This window comes from Cheilinus undulatus, linkage group 1 (genome assembly GCF_018320785.1).
Source record: "Cheilinus undulatus linkage group 1, ASM1832078v1, whole genome shotgun sequence".
Lineage (NCBI taxonomy): Eukaryota > Metazoa > Chordata > Actinopteri > Labriformes > Labridae > Cheilinus > Cheilinus undulatus.
In genome coordinates, this window is record NC_054865.1 from 27,532,750 (window position 1) to 27,550,265 (window position 17,516).

The following is a 17,516-nucleotide window of genomic DNA, read 5'->3' on the forward strand; positions in this document are numbered from 1 at the left end:
TTATCTAGTGACTGAACCTTCCAGACACAGGTGTCCTTATACTACAATCACTTGAGACACAATCACTGCACTCAGGTGATCCCCATTTCACTAATTGTGAGACTACTAACACCAATTGGCTGAACCTCTGTTGAATTAGTTAGTCACTTAAAAGGGGGTTGAATATTTATGCAGTCACTTAATTCACCATAAACACATATTGTCATTACAGTGTAGAAATCTGATTTCCCTTTGACATTTCTTTTGTCAAAAAGGCCAAATTATATCAGCCACGATTGATTTATAAAATCAAGAAAAGCACACAGTGATGGCAGCATCATGCTGTGGGGATGCTTCTCAGAAGCTGCCTGGAAGGCCTGCAAAAGGTAGAGGGTAAAATGAGCGTGGCACCATATAGGAAAATCCCGAAGCAATCTTATTCAGGCTGCAAGAGGGCTATGGTTTGGGAAAAGCTTTATTTTCCAGCATGACAATGATCCTAAGCATGCAGAGAAAGCTACACAAAAATGGTTTACAGACAACAAGATGAATGTTCTGGAGTCAATTATCTCGAGTCGTTATCGTGAGATAGCAACTCTGGTTTTCTCGTGATCTCAACTTATTCTTGTCGTGATCTCCAGATAATGCTGGTTTTCTCGTGATAAATACCTAATTTTTGTTCTATCATGGGACAACAACGTTTGTCTCCCCGTGATAATGAGTTGATTTATGCCGTTGTCACTGAAGAGCTGACTAAATTTATACAGTATGTGAATACATGGCCCTTTAGGGCTTTCGTACTTATTTTCGGGGGTAAAGATTTTCTTTTTAATATTATCATTAATGGCAAATAATTTTTGAGAGTAAATGCTTGATCCACAGTTGGTTAAAGGTTAAAAATGACCTACTTCCACATATACCGAGGTACATTCTGATATCAACGCCTAACAGTGTATCCTATACCATATGTGTGCGTGAGGATTGGTCGGGAACATGGACTTCCGCCAAATATTATGTAACACTTACAACGTGCAGTGCGTCCTATGATTGGAGACAAAAACTGCAACTTTCATTATAATGGAAGAAAAACTCAAAGCATAAAAACAATACATCGCTGAAGCTGATCTGTTAAAAACAGAAACCACTGTCACACAGAGTGCCTTCAAACCCCGTGAACCCACATAGTTGGGCTGTGGAAAAAAAAACAAAACAAGCGACCCGTTAACCCGGTTGGATAGAATTTAAGCCCGAAGCTTTGTAATGAGATAAAACATCTTATTCGTAACAAGCTTCTAAGTCTCTGCTTTGGGACTCAAGCCCAGAACTTTGAGAAAAATCTGCCACTTTGACTATAATCGTAGTAATCTGTCGGATGTTTGAAATCCAAGCTGCTCTTTTGTAACCACGATCTCGCGAGATATCAGGCTAAGGGTGCTGTTGGTACTGGGTGCATTGTTTGATATTTCTGCCAGTCCTCCAGTGAAGCACAGAGAAGGTAGCAGAAGTGATGGGTCTTCTCTCTGCTAGTGTGGGACCATTTAGGAACCGGGTCCGGACTGTCCGGTCGTGGAGCAGAGACCTATCAAACATTTCAGCCACTTTTCGAAGCAGCGGACTTCTCGCGTCGGTAGGGTTACACTTTATTTTTTGTTGTTGTGCTTAATCAGCAAACTCGCTCAGTATCTCTCTAAAAAACATGCAACATGTTACTTTATAATGTCTACTTGTAACTGAGTAGTTCATAAAGGTTCTGCACGACGGGAATGTTTTTGGACTGAGTTTTAGGTTTGTTTTGGGAAAGAACACAGTGTTCCTCTGTGCATGCAGCAAACCCCAGAACTGATAAACAAAATCACTTCTGCACACTGTCTGAATTATTTTACTTTGTTTATGCTCTTATGATGAGATATCCGTTTGATAATATTTAGTTTAGATGACAGTTTCCTCCGTTTCATAATGTTTTATTTGAAGGGGGCGTGTCGGAGCTCTGGAATAGGGAGGGGGCGTGTTTGGCACGTTTGTTCAGCTGCATCTTCAACGATAGATCAGATATCTGCAGACATAATGGGTCGTTGAATGGAAAAAGATGTGTTTCTATGATATATATTTTCTCTTCATCTTATTTTAAAACAAACTTTATTTGAAATACGATATTGGCATTATACTGAGTTTAATTTTTTTTCCGTTTTAAACAGATTTCATGCTCAGAAAAAAAAACAGAGTAGCACTGGGTCCGTTACACAGACAAGAATAAGATATTTTAGAGCATACTTCATAATCTGTTGTGCATACCCTAAAAAATAAGGAATATATGGGAGGATTGGCAAAAAATTGTATAATTATTTTCGAATTGATAAATAAGAAACAAACAGCCCATACATGGAGATAACACAAGAATATGCATAAATACAAACTTAAATATAGAGGAATGAAACATTTAAACTTGAAAAGAGTTAAGATTTTTTTAATGTTCTTTAAAACTGGTCAGTTTTGTTTTTTTTAGGAGACATATGCGGAAAGTAACATTGTATGTAATCCAAAATTCATTATAACAGAAAGTCTTTTGAGTCTCAGACATTAGCCAGCATTCTCCCTGTACCATCACTGTAAAACTTAAATCCATTCCTTCTGTCTGACTGCATGGAAGAGAACAGCTAATATAAGGAGATGCTAATTTTAGACTAAAATATATTTCAGTTTATGTTAACTATAGTTGTTCTGAATTTCTTTTAAATTCATATTTCAAATGTGAAACTAATAAGCTTATACTTCAAATTTTAAACACGACACTTATATTAAAATGGTGCTGCTTGGAAATTCAGTTAAATATTTTGATTATCTGTAACTCTTCATTACCAGAATATCTTGATTCAAAAATACAATGCCTTGTTTTATTTGTTCATGTAAAATGATGACATCATCAGATTTTCACTGCACTGAGAGGGGGTCCTAAGGTGCCTTCCAAGAATATTTTTATATGATGTTAAATTGTATATTTTACACATATTTTTGTAGAAAGAACTGCATAAGATTGCTTAAATGTTAACTAAAACGTGATCATTTGGGGAGATTTATGCTGAAATCAAAGTCATGTTTAAAAAAAAACCCTTAAGATGTAAATCTGCACATGACTATTCTTGACTGTACACAGTGTTGTTCAACTATGCTCTAACCACCTTCAGGTACAGTGGGGGTTCCCGGTCTCTGGCACCTTTTATTTAGGGGTCCTGGGCTGAAAATTTTGAATACCCCTGTTTTATGGCCTTGGTTCTCAACTGGTGGGTTAGGACCTAAAAGTGGGTTTCAAAGCCAATTAAATGGGTCGCAGATGTCTGCCTGGGGAAAAATATGCTGGCAGAAAGTCTGTGATATATTTTGAAAGATGCATTTCTAGGCTATTGCTTGTCACTTTTTGCTCCATTTCTAGGCCAAACTGCCTCACTTTTTATTAAAAACATTTTTTTCAGAAATTTGGGTTGCGATTGGTCGATAAGGAGGTGGTGGGTCCTGACTCAAGATCAGTTGAGAACCACTATTCTAGAGTACTGATAATGGTAAATACATCCAATAAAGCAATAGATATTTGTGCTTTAATAAACCTTATCAAACATTTTCCCATTTTAGATAGAAAGTGACTATCACCGTTTAGAATATTTTTACCTTATTTATACATGCAGTTGACAGACTGTGAGAAACCTCATAGGATGTGTACTAAATCTGTTTAGTGTAGGTCTAAGTGTGTTTATAGCAGCAGTGTTGTAAATACTGTATATTATTGGATTAACTGTGACACAGTGTCGTAGGGTCATAATGGGATTTAGTAATCCAGTACATGATGTTATGTATGTCTATTTTCGAAGAAATAGATTTTTAAGGAAAAAAAAGACTTGTCATACCAGCATTTAAATGCTAACAAAATTAGCCCTCATGATCATTTTCCACTGCCTGTCTAACATTTTACATTATTTCCAACAACACATATATCTTCAGCATGTTGTTTTATATACACTGCATTATGTGTATTTCCATAGGTTGTCTTTTATCTTAATTGCTTTTTTTCATAAATTATTTATATTAATTTCAGAAGTCATCACTGATCCAGAGGAGATGTGGAGGTTTTTATCAACACAGTTTTCAACTAGCTCGATCCTTGAGCTCAAACAAACCACCAAGAGGTAATGTACCTTCTTATGCTGTTCCATTTTCACACCATTTAAGTCTGTACACAATAACCTTAATCCTGTAACCTCAATGTAAAGCTTTAGCACTCTTTTTTGGTTCTGTTTTTGTTTTGTTGCCTGGTTAGGTTTTGAGAAGTTTTTCCCAAAGACTGAAGAAAGCAGTTCTGTGGACAAATCAGCTAAAGGTGAGGAAGGTTTGACTCATCACTGTCATTTCTCAGTTTTTTTTAGGTGTATGATGTGATCTTCTGTTCCTCTTTTAAAGAAAACACCAAAGAGCAAGAATCTCTCGTAAGTGAAAGGCAGGACACGAGTAATGGTGGGGATGAAAGACAAGGAGGAGGAAAAAGGCATGAATGGTATTCATGGATGCGCTTTCAGGTTTGAATCAAAATTGATTTTTTTAAACATACATTTAATTGGTAACCACATCCATGCAGATAATCCACGCCACTTAAACGTATTAGCTTTTCAATGAAAAGTGGGGATCTCTGGCTTTTAAAGCAAAGTTTAAAAATTACTCAATATTGGGAGTGACATTTTAATCTATCATTATGTAGCATTCTTATGTCACATGAATTAGAACTAAGGTGGTCTAAAGCACTGAAATAGTAACACGCTTATAAATTCATGCAGATGATTAAGGAAGTTGTATCTTGAATGTCTGTCACTTAACTATGATGTTATTTTAAAAACTGAAATAAAACAATGCATTATTGTTCCATTTCAAAACATTTCAAATGTGGAAAATAATATTTTCTCAACATCTATAAGAAACATGATATAGTGATCAGACAAGAGCTCTACTTTTTAAGTGTGTGTTGATGCAGTTTCTCCTGTACTCAATCAGAGTCCTCTGTCTTACATTATTGTTGTCATATAGGATTTTCCCCTGGATGCAAAAGTAGTTCGTAACTTTGCGATTGGTGCAGCAGGCATGACCACAGCTTTTTTGTACTTCTACTTTCGAGAGACGGGTGTCCAGATCTCCTGGAAGGACTTTGTGCAGCACTACTTAAATAGAGGCCTGGTAAGAGCAGGGGTGGTTTTTAGATTTCACATGTTATCAAATTATGCTCATCTGCTTGTTTGTATGAACAAATTGGTAACTGTGCCATCTCCACAGGTTGATCACCTGGAAGTGGTCAATAAACAATACGTCAAAGTGATTCCTGCCCGTGGAGTAAACTCATCAGAAGTGGTTAGACACAGTTTTCCCCTTTTTTTTAACCATTTTCTAACCTTGCTTTAGTGTAACTGAACTCCCCAAAAGACGCTCTGTCTTTTATAAATGTTCAGCTATCATTGCATGGTCATTTTAAGACAGACTCTAATATGAAGGAATATAGCGATACACATCTCACAGTAAAATACAGATCACAATACCAGAATCAGAATCAGAATAATTTTTAGAGTCATTATACAACGTACAACTACATTTTTTCTTTTTTTTGAACTTTCATTTAGTGCTCGAGCAGTTTCTCATTTAATATTGAAACTGCTCTGGGATATGTGCTGTTTTTCAGTCTGTTAGTTTTGGTTCTTATTGTCCTGAACTGTCTTCCTGAGGGTAGCAGTTGGAACAGGTGATGTGCTGGGTGGGATGAGTCCTTCAGGATGCCCAGGGCCTTCCTGTGACAGCAGGACCTGAACAGTTCCTCTGAGAAGAGGAGAGCACAGCCTGTGATTTTCTGTGCTGTGTTGATGACCCTCTGGAGAGCTGTCTTCTCCTGAGTAGTTCAGCTGGAAAACCGCACTGGGATGCAGTATGCCAGTACACTTTCAATGGCACATCTGTAAAAGGACACCAGCAGCTCCTTGGCCAGGGCGTTGCTCTTTAGGACCCTCAGGAAGGGGAGTCGCTGCTGTGCCTTTTTGATCAGCGCTGTGGTGTTGGTTTTCCAGGTCAGGTCATCATTCAGGTGCAGGCCCAGGAACTTGAAGTCCGAGACCCTCTCCACACAGTCCCCGTTAATGTGTATGGGCTGAGGGTCAAATCTGTTTCTCCTGAAGTCCACTATTATTTCTTTAGTCTTAGTTGTGTTGAGGACCAGGTTGTTGATGCTGCTGATGCTACTGGGTTCTAGTGAAGATTTTGTCTAATATTTTCACTTATTTAAGTTTATACCTTCAACACCAGTGCACATATGGCTCTTAAACTTGTGCATCATGGGGCATGGGTGGTTTAAGGCGCACCCCATGTACGCGGTCGACCCGGGTTCGAATCCGGCCTTTGGCACTTTCCCACGTCTCCCCAACTCTCATCTCTGTTTCCGATTCTATCCACTGTCCTCCGCTGTCATTAAAGGCATAAAAAGCCCAAAATAAATCTTAAAAAAAACTTGTGCAATCATGATAGTTATGTTATTTATGTCATTTATATGTCTTTTATATGTTGACTCACCTTGTGTCTACCCTCTGCTTCAACGCAAACATTCTCTGACATCAGTGTATCCAGTAGATTAGTAACATCTTAGCTCAACACCTTTCTGTTTGGTTGCTCTTGAATTTCAATCATGACTAACATCTGAGCAAAGTCCATCCATTTTTATGCCTAAAGGAAGAATTTTATCTACAAAGAAACTTTGTCCATGTGCAAAACAACCTCAGTAGCAAAGAGTCTGCTGATGTAGGCCAGGGTAACTCTGAAGTAGCAAAACCCAAACAAGCAGTTTTTCTTTAAATTCTAAATATGTATCTTAGTTTGTGTAGGTTGTTTGTTTCATTTAGAGGCTAATTTATATTTATTCAGCATATAATATTTTCCTTTATCCCTGTGTACGTTTCAGAGCTACTTGTGGTTCAACATTGGCAGTGTTGACTCATTTGAGCACAACCTGGAAATCGCCCAGCGGGAGATGGGTATGGAGCCCACACAGAAAATACCTGTGTTTTTCAGCAGTGAGAGTGATGGGTGAGGATCTCATTACAAACTGAAACAATCCTATAGAAGTGTTACTCACTGGTCCCATCAAGTTTTTTCCTCTTTCCTTCACAGGACTCTGCTTTTCAGTGTTCTCCCAACTTTGCTGCTAGTTGGCTTTTTGCTTTTTGTCTCGCGTCGGGGACCAATGGCAGGGGGCCGTGGGGGTAAGGGGCAAGGAAACCCCTTCAGTATGAGTGAATCCAAAGCCAAGGTTATAAAACGCAACATTGGCGTACGATTCAAGGACGTTGCAGGCTGTGAGGAGGCTAAAATGGAGATTTTGGAGTTTGTAAACTACTTGAAGAACCCTCGGCGGTACAAGGAGCTGGGAGCCAAAATCCCTAAGGTGAGCATACTGTACATCACGCAGAATCAGGGGAAAGGTTAACAGTAAAACTTTCAATTGCAACTGTTTGCCAGACCTGTCTCAGCTCCAGCTTTTTGGCTGTAACTTGGTTGACTTAGAATAGGATAGCGATAGCATTTCCAGAATGGGAACCACCATCTTTTAACTTTATAAATCAGTGTCTGAAACCAGCGGGTGCCTAAAAAATTATTCACCCTCTTGGAACCTTTAATTGATTGTTTAAATCAATCATGACCAGTATAATTGAGCTTTTTTGAAAATAAAGGGGTCTTCAATGTCAAGTGAAATAAAAATATGTAAGGTAAAATAAGTTATTGCATCAATACTCACCCCCTTTAAAGTGACTGACCTGATTCAACAGAGGCTCTGCCAATTGGTGCCTAGTCTCCCAGTTAGTGAAATGGGGATCACCTGAGAGCAGTGATTGTGTCTCAAGTGATTGTAGTATAAAGACACCTGTGTCTGGAAGGTCCAGTCACTAGATAATCAGAATTCCTGGATACCATTACACCAAGAAGGCAAAAGAACACTCCAAGCAACTCAGAGTTAAGGTTATTGAAAAATATAAGTCACAGGATGGATACAAAAAAATCCCAAGGCCACCTAACATGGCACATGACCACAAGCAGACCATCCCCACTGTGAAGTATGGTGGTGGCAGCATCATGCTGTGGCGATGCTTCTCAGCAGCTGGCCCTGGAAGGCTTGAAAAGGTAGACGGTAAAATGAATAGGAAACTCCTGGAGGATAATCATATTCAGTCTGCAAGAGACCCGTGGACTGGGAAGAGATTTAATTTCCAGCAAGACAATGACCTGAGGCATACAGAGAAAGCTACACAAAAATTGTTTAAAAACAGCAAGGTGAATGTTCTGAAGTGGCCAAGTCAAAGCCCAGACCTCAATCCAATAGAGAATTTTGGCTGGACTTGAAAAGGGCAGTTCATGCCTGATCCCCAAGCAACCTGATGGAGCTTGAGCTGTTTTGCAAAGGATAATAAATTAAAACTCCAGTGTCCAGATGTGTAAGCCTGATTGAGACCTATTCAGGCAGACTCAGTGTTGCGATTTCAGCCAAAGGTTTATCTACCAAATACTGACTTGAATGGGCATGAATTTATGCTGTCACTTATTTTACATGACATTGTTTGTATTTAATTCTCATAACTTTGTAGAAACCTGTTACCACTTTGACATTAAAGAGTTTTTTTTTTTGTAATTTTTAGTAAAAAAAAAAAAAAACAAGTTATATTGACCATGATTGATTTACAAAATCAATGAAAGGGTAAAACATCCAAGGGAGTGTATACTTTTGTATAGGCACTATATGTCAATGTTTTTAAAAAATCTGTTATAAAATCAGTATATATATATATAGACTCTTCAGTATAAATCACCTAGTATGTGTGTATTTCCCAGGGTGCAGTGCTATCAGGTCCTCCTGGTACTGGCAAAACCTTGTTGGCTAAGGCCACAGCAGGAGAAGCCAACGTCCCTTTCATCACTGTCAATGGCTCTGAGTTCCAGGAAATGTTTGTGGGTGTGGGTCCAGCAAGGGTTAGTACTGTTGTTTGGACTGTAAAGATGAACTGTAAATATACAAGGAAATGACAGATGATTTAAGTGGTTCTCTTTCTACCTTGCTGTAGATAAGAGATATGTTTACCAAAGCACGGAAAAATGCTCCCTGCATCCTTTTTATCGATGAGATCGACGCAGTGGGCAGAAAAAGAGGCGGAGGGGACTTCGGTAACCAAAGCGAGCAGGAAAACACCCTCAATCAGCTCCTTGTAGAAATGGATGGTAAACAGTCTATTTAAGGCAATCAGCACTCAAACCAAACCTCTGTTCTTTGTTCTTTATTTTACAATGCTATATACTTTTGTCATTACAGGGTTCAACAGTAGCACAAATGTGGTTGTTTTAGCTGGAACCAACCGAGCTGATATCCTGGATCCAGCTTTGATGAGACCGGGGAGATTTGATCGACACATATACATAGGTAACATACCTGGGTTCTGCCTCTATTAATCAACTACTTTGGTTGTCAGTATCTTCCATAATTAATTATTTTAGTGCTGTTTGATAGCACGTTTTAAACTGACACAATCTTTGTTTATTTTTTTACCAAAAGAGTGACCACAGTATAAATTGCACAAAACAGCATTGAAACATTGCCAGTGCAGTTGTGCAACATGGAAAAAGTGCAAGAATTTACCCTTTTTTGGTAATCGGTGATGCCTGATTTTTACTAATGATGTTAAGGTTTTAAATCTGGTATTACAATAATCCTATTATGTGGGAAACAGTAAAGAAATAATCTAGCAATGCTTGCAAACTAGTCCTGGCAGACAACCTGAGCTGTGCTTATTTCACACCTGACGTGCATTATTACTCAATCACCAACAAACATCCTCTCAAATGGCGGTCTGAATCAGCTGCACAATTTCCAGCCTCTCTCTGCTCTGTCAATGCTTTGTCCACCTGCATTAGTACTACGCTTTTGCTTTTAGCTAGCCACCCCAGCATCCACCTGCAGGCTCTGACAGAGGTTTAAGATACCTATCACTCCTCTGATTCTGCATGTAAAATAAATCAGCAATAAGTAATTAGGTCAGAGCTTAGATGTCAAACACAAACAATGTTTTGCTGCTGTGATAAATGTTTTGCACAGTTAAAAACATGAGTTTTCTGAGTAGAATTTGGTTTTACTGGTCAGTAATTTCCAGCAGAGTCAACGGGGTAATGTCGCAATAAGATTGTGATCCTGCCATAAAAACAAACCTTATTTTTACTGTATAGCATACCCCTTAAATAAACTCTCATTTCCCCACTGCTCTTTCCATCTGCTGTTTTGCATTTTCATGTGACACCACCTGAAAGCCATTGTTATGACACATGCAACTCCACACCAGGCACTGTGACACAAAAAGCAATTAAGAGTCAAAAATGCGCATGTGGTCTCGGATTAAGCTGTGTTCTTCTGGCATCAGACCTGGTGGCAGTCTTTTCTTGTTTACTCCATTCAGCTTCAAACCTATTAGACTGGCCTCTGTTCTGTTTTGGCTTCTGTTTACTTATGTCATTACAGCCTGCGTGCTTTTATCTTTGCAGCTAAGGTGGTTAAGCCTTTTTTCTGCCTGCTAAGATCTGATTAGTGTTTACACCAGCAGTGCTGGACGGTGTAGGGCAGAGTGGTTTTCTCTCTGATGAAGAAAAAGTGGGTCAAAGAAGCTTAGAAAACTTGGGGCAAACATTATGTATGACAGTCTCTACTCCTGCATGTTTAGCTGTTGACTACTCTCTCATCCTCTTTCTATTGTTATAAATACAATTTTACATCTAAACTGTTATAACCAGTGACTCAACATTAACTTGCATGAAGCTTAAGTCCTTTAGTTCACCTTTAAGATGTTGGGGTTCGACTTCAAGTAAATGTGTGTCAACCATGTGAGGTGCAAATGAACTTTACAACAAAAGTTCATCTGCCATTTTATACCTTTATGGTAAATGAGCTGCTGTGGAGTGTGTAAATCTGCATGTTTCTCATATATATATATACACACACAGTGCTTAATAAATTTATTAGACAACCACCCAAAGTAATGTTTATGCCACAGCTGCCCTAAATTAACAGCAGGTAATTACCAAAATATTTTTTTTATGTTTCTGCAATGGTTAATACACCAATATGTAGATGCTCTTTATTCTAAATGATATTTTTAATACTAAAATATAATTATTATTGTTATCCATGAATTTTCAAATTTACTGATCTACAAAAAAACTGAAAAAATAGTAAACCACATTATTACTTTTTGATTGATATGTCAAATTATAGTTATTGACTTGCATTCCTGAACAGAAAAATGAGTTTTAGTGGTTGAATGTTATGCTTGATTAATTTCTGACTTCTCAGAGAAGCCCAGTGAGCCGGCTCAAATTTGGGTATAAAAAGGTGAATTCAGTTTGAAATTCCTCATTCCAGTTCAAAATAGTAAAAGGTCAAGAGCTTACTGAAAATGAAAGAGTCCACATTAAAGCACATCATGATGCTGGGTGGTCTCTGGGACAAATATGATAGGTGGTCTGATAAACTTGTTAAGCACTGTATTTTTATAATTATCAAAAGAGGTATTGTGTAACATTGTTGGTAAAAATTCATTTTTACTTTTGTTCTTAAGTACATTTCAGAGCTTGTACTTTTTTTTAACTTTAGTAAAGGAGTCGAATCAGTACTTCTTCTTTTACCAGAGTAATTTCTCCCTCAAGTATTTGTACTTCTACCTAAGAATGTGAGTAATATTGCCCACTCTGCCTCCAGGTCATTTTTGACCTGCCAAGACAACAAATGCTTTTTTGTTTTTTTGTTTTTTTTTTTTTAAAACACCCATAATTCATTGTAAGGAATGTCTGGTAGGGAACCATCCATATTTTTAGGCAAATTTATTAAAACAAAAAACAAATGTTTAGTGTCTGCAGATAACTTTTGTCAGTCATTAAGCTGTTTATTACGTATCAGTGACATTATCATGTGATTTATTTTTGCAGAAACACATATTGTAATTTTTTTATCCATATACTTTCAAGTATTGTGTCAAATATTGTACATTCTTAAACATAAGTTCGTGTTTTTGTGTTTTGTTTTCTTCTGCCTACAGGTCCACCAGATATTAAAGGCAGGGCCTCCATTTTTAAAGTACATTTAAGACCCTTAAAACTGGACTCCAGCATAAAAGTAGAGGCTTTAGCCCGTAAGCTAGCTGCACTAACTCCAGGTTTTACTGGTAAGAAAAAATACATGCTTATCTTTTCTGAGTGTTGTTCATGTTGTCTTTCACTGCCAAACTTGATTGTTGTGTCTTCTTGTGTGCCTCAGGGGCTGACATTGCTAATGTGTGTAATGAAGCTGCTCTAATTGCTGCACGTCACCTCCATCAACATATCAGCACAAAGCACTTTGAGCAGGCGGTGGACAGAGTTATTGGAGGTGAGTTAACAATCATGCACTTGATAGCACTGACAGCAAGAGGAATTCTGGGGAAGGGTTAAACACAACACAGTCTAATTGAACCCTAAATTCTTGAATTTTAATTCTCATACAAATTTGGTACCTTAAAGCAGTGGTTTTCAAAGTGTAGGGCTGTGTGTGCATGGGGCAAAATGTACAGATTTGCAGTTAATGTAGAGACTGTACCAGGGTCGACTATTTAAGTTAAGGTCCTGATGATGCTCAGTGGTCACAGTGTTAAATAAGCAAAGATGTACAAGCTAATAACAGTATAAGGCTGTGTAAAACCTGGGGTCATATTTAGACGAAACACCTAGTCTAGTAACCAAAACCAGGGCAATTTTGGACTGGGAGTAAATAAAAATTTGGTCACAGAAGGTAACTGAGACATTTAGCACTGGAAACAATAAGACAGCCTGTGCAAGTGCAGGGTTTTGGCACTGACAATGGACAAAAGCAATTACCAGGCAAAGCTGAAAGTGGAGGATGATTTGCAGTTATGCAATCCTGCATTACCTGTATAGATGCAAACTCATAGTTCACACTAAAATAGAGCGTAGAGCATTACTCGGTGCATTACCTAAACCAAAAAACTGATTGCCTGGGAAAGATTGATGTTTAAAAACATATGCAGATGAAAATATCAAAATATAAAAAATTTAAAATATAAACTGCTTTAAGATCTGTTTGAAAATATAGTAGTTAAAATCATATTTTTTATGGGGATGGGCATAAACGGAATACACTATTTTCTCTTGGGGAAGGCTCACTTTCTTCCACTTCGAAAACCCCTGCCTTAAATTATACTATATACTATTATATTTTTAAAACGATCAAATGCCTTCTTGATAAGAAAACACAAGGTATGATTTGGTAAGACTTCCTCCTTGTTTGTCTCAGGTCTGGAAAAAAGGTCTCAGGTACTTCAGCTTCCAGAAAAGACCACAGTAGCATACCACGAGGCTGGACATGCTGTTGTGGGTTGGTTCCTGGAGCATGCAGACCCGCTACTGAAGGTAGCTGTTATATAATAACATTAGGAAAATAATAACCTTTATTTATGCAGCAATTTTCTTACCAAAATTTTTCTTTAAAAAAATTTCATTATAAAACATGAAAAGAAAGTGCACACTTAGATCACACTGAAACAATAGCAGAATGAAAATGATAAAAGTTTTACACAGAGCTGATATGAAAGCTTAATTTCTTTTGCGTTGCTGTTTAACCCTACGGGATGCATTAAGAACTCATGAAGAATATGGTGTTTATATTAATAATATTAATTTGTCTGTTTTTTCTTAGGTGTCCATTGTCCCTAGAGGTAAAGGTCTGGGTTATGCACAGTATCTTCCTAAAGAACAGTACCTGTTTAACCAGGAGCAGCTGTTTGACAGAATGTGCATGATGCTGGGAGGCCGTGTGGCTGAGCAGGTTTTCTTCTGCAGAATCACAACCGGAGCACATGATGACCTCAGGAAAGTCACTCAGTCTGCCTATGCACAGGTAATCCCATGTCATTCATTTAATTTGTTCTACTGGTACAAAAGGTAGCAGACTACTGTATATTGCCACATTCCACTATTTAATGAAATATTATACTAAGAGGACTCAGTGATAAGGCAAGCAGTTATTTTATGATTTGTTTTGAAACAGATTAAAGCTCAAAATCTTTTTTTAAGAGCAGAGCAATTTTAACTTCATTTCCTGTTTCTCATTGTGTCTCAGGTTGTTCAGTTTGGGATGAATGAGGCGGTGGGTCAGATGTACTTTAACCTCCCTCAGCAGGGTGACTTAGTCACAGAGAAACCCTTCAGTGAATCTACAGCCCAGCTAATAGACCAGGAGGTCCGCATGCTCATAGATGCTGCCTTCCAGAGAACACTTCAGCTTGTCACTGAAAAGAGAGAAATGGTGGAAAAGGTGAGAGAACGTCTCAATCTTAAGAGAGAATGAACTACAGAAAGGCTGGAGAGACATACAGATGTCTTCCTGGTTGTAATGTCATTTTGTAGCTTCCATTTTTTTATAGATACAGCGCATTCAGAAAGTATGCAGACCCCTTCACTTTTTCAATTATGTTATGTTGCATTCTTATGCTGCAGTCGAACAAATGTATTTGTATTCTTATTAATACACACTCAGTATCTCATCATGACAAGTTCAAACTGAATTTAAGAAATGTTTGTAAATTTATTAAAAAAAAAAAAAAAAAACTGAAATATCACATTGACATAAGTACTCATACCATTTACAAAAAACACCTTAAATTTATCTCAGGTGCCTCCCATTTCTATGGATCTTTGCTGAGGTGTTTCTTCACCTTGACTGGAGTCCACCTGTGATAAATAAAGTTGATTGGACATGATTTGTAAAGGCACACAACTCTTTATAGAAGGCCTCACAGCTGATGATGCATATTAGAGCAAAAACCAAACCATGATATCAAAGGAACTGCCTGCAGGATTGTTTCAAGGCACAGATCTGGGGAAGGCTAAAATTAAAATTCTGTTCTGAAGGTTCCCAAGAGCGCAGTGGCCTCCATAACTCTCAAATTAAAAATTTGGTACAACCAGGACTGCTTTAAGAGCTGGTCGCCCAGCCTAACAGTGATCAGAGGGAAAGGGCCTTTGTAAGAGCGGTGACTAAGAACTTGATGGTCATTCTGACTGAACTCCAGAGATCCTGTGTGGAGATGGGGCAAAGTTCCAGAAGGACAAACATCACTGCAGCCCTCCAGTGATCTGGACTTTATGGCAGAGTGCTAGACGGAAGCCTGGCCCCAGTGCAAAACACCCTCAAACCCACTTGAAAGCATGCAAATGAAAGCCAAGTTGGCTTTGCAGTTTTTTCAACATAAGAAAAACAAAAAAAGTGAAGCGTGTCTAAATGCTTTTTTAACACACTGTATATGCTGTCATGTGTTGTAGGTGGCGAAACGTCTCTTGGAAAGGGAGATTCTAAATAAAGCCGACATGGTGGAGCTGCTGGGAGCTCGTCCATTCCAGGAGAAGTCTTCATATGAAGAGTTAGTTGAAGGGTTGGGAGAATCTGAGGAGGACATATCTCTAAATGAAGGGCCAAAAGACTGGCAAAGGAACAAAAGTGATGAAAAGCCTCTGCAGGATCAGCAGAAGAAATCAGCTCTTTACCTGTAAATGGGCATGTAGCAACAAGGAAAATATTCTCCTGGTCTCAGTTGAATATTAAAAAAGAGCTGAACCATCTGGTCGATACTGCAGCTTGTCCATGCTTGGAAAAAATGCCTTGTTCATCTTAAGAATAACTGCAAAAGGAGGGATAGTGATGTGTTGCACGGGTCTTAAAAAGACCAAAATACTGTCCATCATTATGTGTGGGCTGGTAGGTTTCTGTAAGCCAAGGTTTCTGTAAAGATTTGAGTTTCATATTTTAAGTGGAGACATCCTCCATCCACTGTCTAGTGCCGCCTCACATTTGTTGACACTGGGGCTGAAACAAGCGAAGGTTTCATTATTAGATGATCAGCCTTTTCATGATCAATGGAGAATTTTCAAATGCCCATTTAGTACTCAGATATTAATTGAATGTAATTCACAATTCCCCAAAATATCATCATAAAGTGACATCTTCCTTAGCCCAACCAACAGATCAACACTAAACACTGTTCGTTTCACATTTTAATTGACAGAAAAACTGCAAATCTAAACTTCAAACACCTGTAAATCAGACAGTTTTGTGTAAAAAAAAAAAAAAAAAGAAAAAAAAAAAGTAAAGTAAGGACTCAGTGATCAAGTAAAAAAGAAAATAAATCGGAGTGATAAATTGGCAAGTCCCTTAGCTCTAAATGACACAGAAACAGACCACAAATAAGCTATTTTCTTTTAAGTTATCATAGGATATGGGTTTCAATCTTGAGCACATTCTAGAGATTATCATACGTCCATTAATATATGAATACTACCAGTTTCTACCACCACTTTATTCTTCCATTGAATGAAATTTCAGTGTTTTCTGTAAGTGGGCAGACCAGATTATGTCCTATGTACTGTTCTTATGACTATTTCTGTCTTCACTTTGTAGTACGATAAGGACCTTCTCATTTTTCTTAGATAATTTATCTTACCTTAAACTCATGAGTACATCCTAGTTTATAATCACTGTAGCAACTCTGCAAAGTTTACCTTTTTTCCTGATTCATGGAAATCTAGATCTACAAAAGCAGCTGTTAGAGCTCTGTGATGGTGAATTTTATGGTGGATATATGAGCGATGCTACAAATATTATGCAATCACATGTACTGTAGGTTGTTTTCTCCTCACTCCTCTTACAGCTTTTAAATCAATACTGTAGTTTTTACACATAAAACAACTCAACATTCACTCACTTGCACTACCTCACAGTCTTTCTTATCTGCATCATGAACTTTTTTACCTGTTTATAATACAAAAACATCCATGCTGACACTGTGCTTTTCTGTGTTTCAATTAGACAATTAAGGACTTCAAATAAAGTCAAGATTCATTGGATTTTACATTGATTGATTCAAATTTTATAATAGCAAGACTACAAATTAAATTTTAATGTGCCCCCCTGATAGAGCACCTAGAAAGCTGAGCTAAATCCCTGTTAACCTAGCATACTCATCATGAAAACTACTCCTGCACAGCTTTGTTACTCTCTTATCATGTTGTAAGTGGTTTCTTGAGGTTACGGCTGTATTTCCTGATCCAATTGAACAGGTTTCCTATAAAATATACTTGAACTATGAATGCCTTGCAGTATGAGACTGTAATCAGGGCTTCCTTTTAAGAGGGTCCTGATCATCTGACACTGGAACATTGTTGTCCTCCATACTTTAAAAAGCATTCATAAATAATACGCAGGCTGGCTGTATATAAAGATAAATGTGTTTTTTGTGCCTGCTGGACAATCCGTTTGTTTTTCTTGTTTGATGAATATTTGTTTTTACATGAAGCAATAGTAGTTGATTTTACATTGTGAGTTAAAGATGAAGGAAGATTTTAAGGTGTGAAGCTGCAGTGGTTCACAACAATATTAAAATGTTTTTATACCA

General features: G+C 37.8%; 1 protein-coding gene across 1 annotated transcript; it reads left to right on the forward strand.

Annotated features, from left to right (window-relative positions):
* Window positions 1-1,425: 1,425 nt before the first annotated feature.
* Window positions 1,426-17,516, forward strand: LOC121507087 (AFG3-like protein 1). The gene is made up of 17 exons (XM_041783241.1): window positions 1,426-1,606; window positions 4,064-4,154; window positions 4,286-4,345; window positions 4,426-4,541; window positions 5,044-5,190; window positions 5,287-5,361; window positions 6,950-7,074; window positions 7,159-7,432; window positions 8,872-9,009; window positions 9,102-9,255; window positions 9,347-9,454; window positions 12,114-12,239; window positions 12,332-12,442; window positions 13,364-13,479; window positions 13,766-13,966; window positions 14,189-14,383; window positions 15,391-17,516. The coding sequence occupies exons 1-17, from the start codon at window positions 1,487-1,489 to the stop codon at window positions 15,616-15,618; spliced, it is 2,385 nt and encodes a 794-aa protein (XP_041639175.1). The 5' UTR covers window positions 1,426-1,486; the 3' UTR covers window positions 15,619-17,516.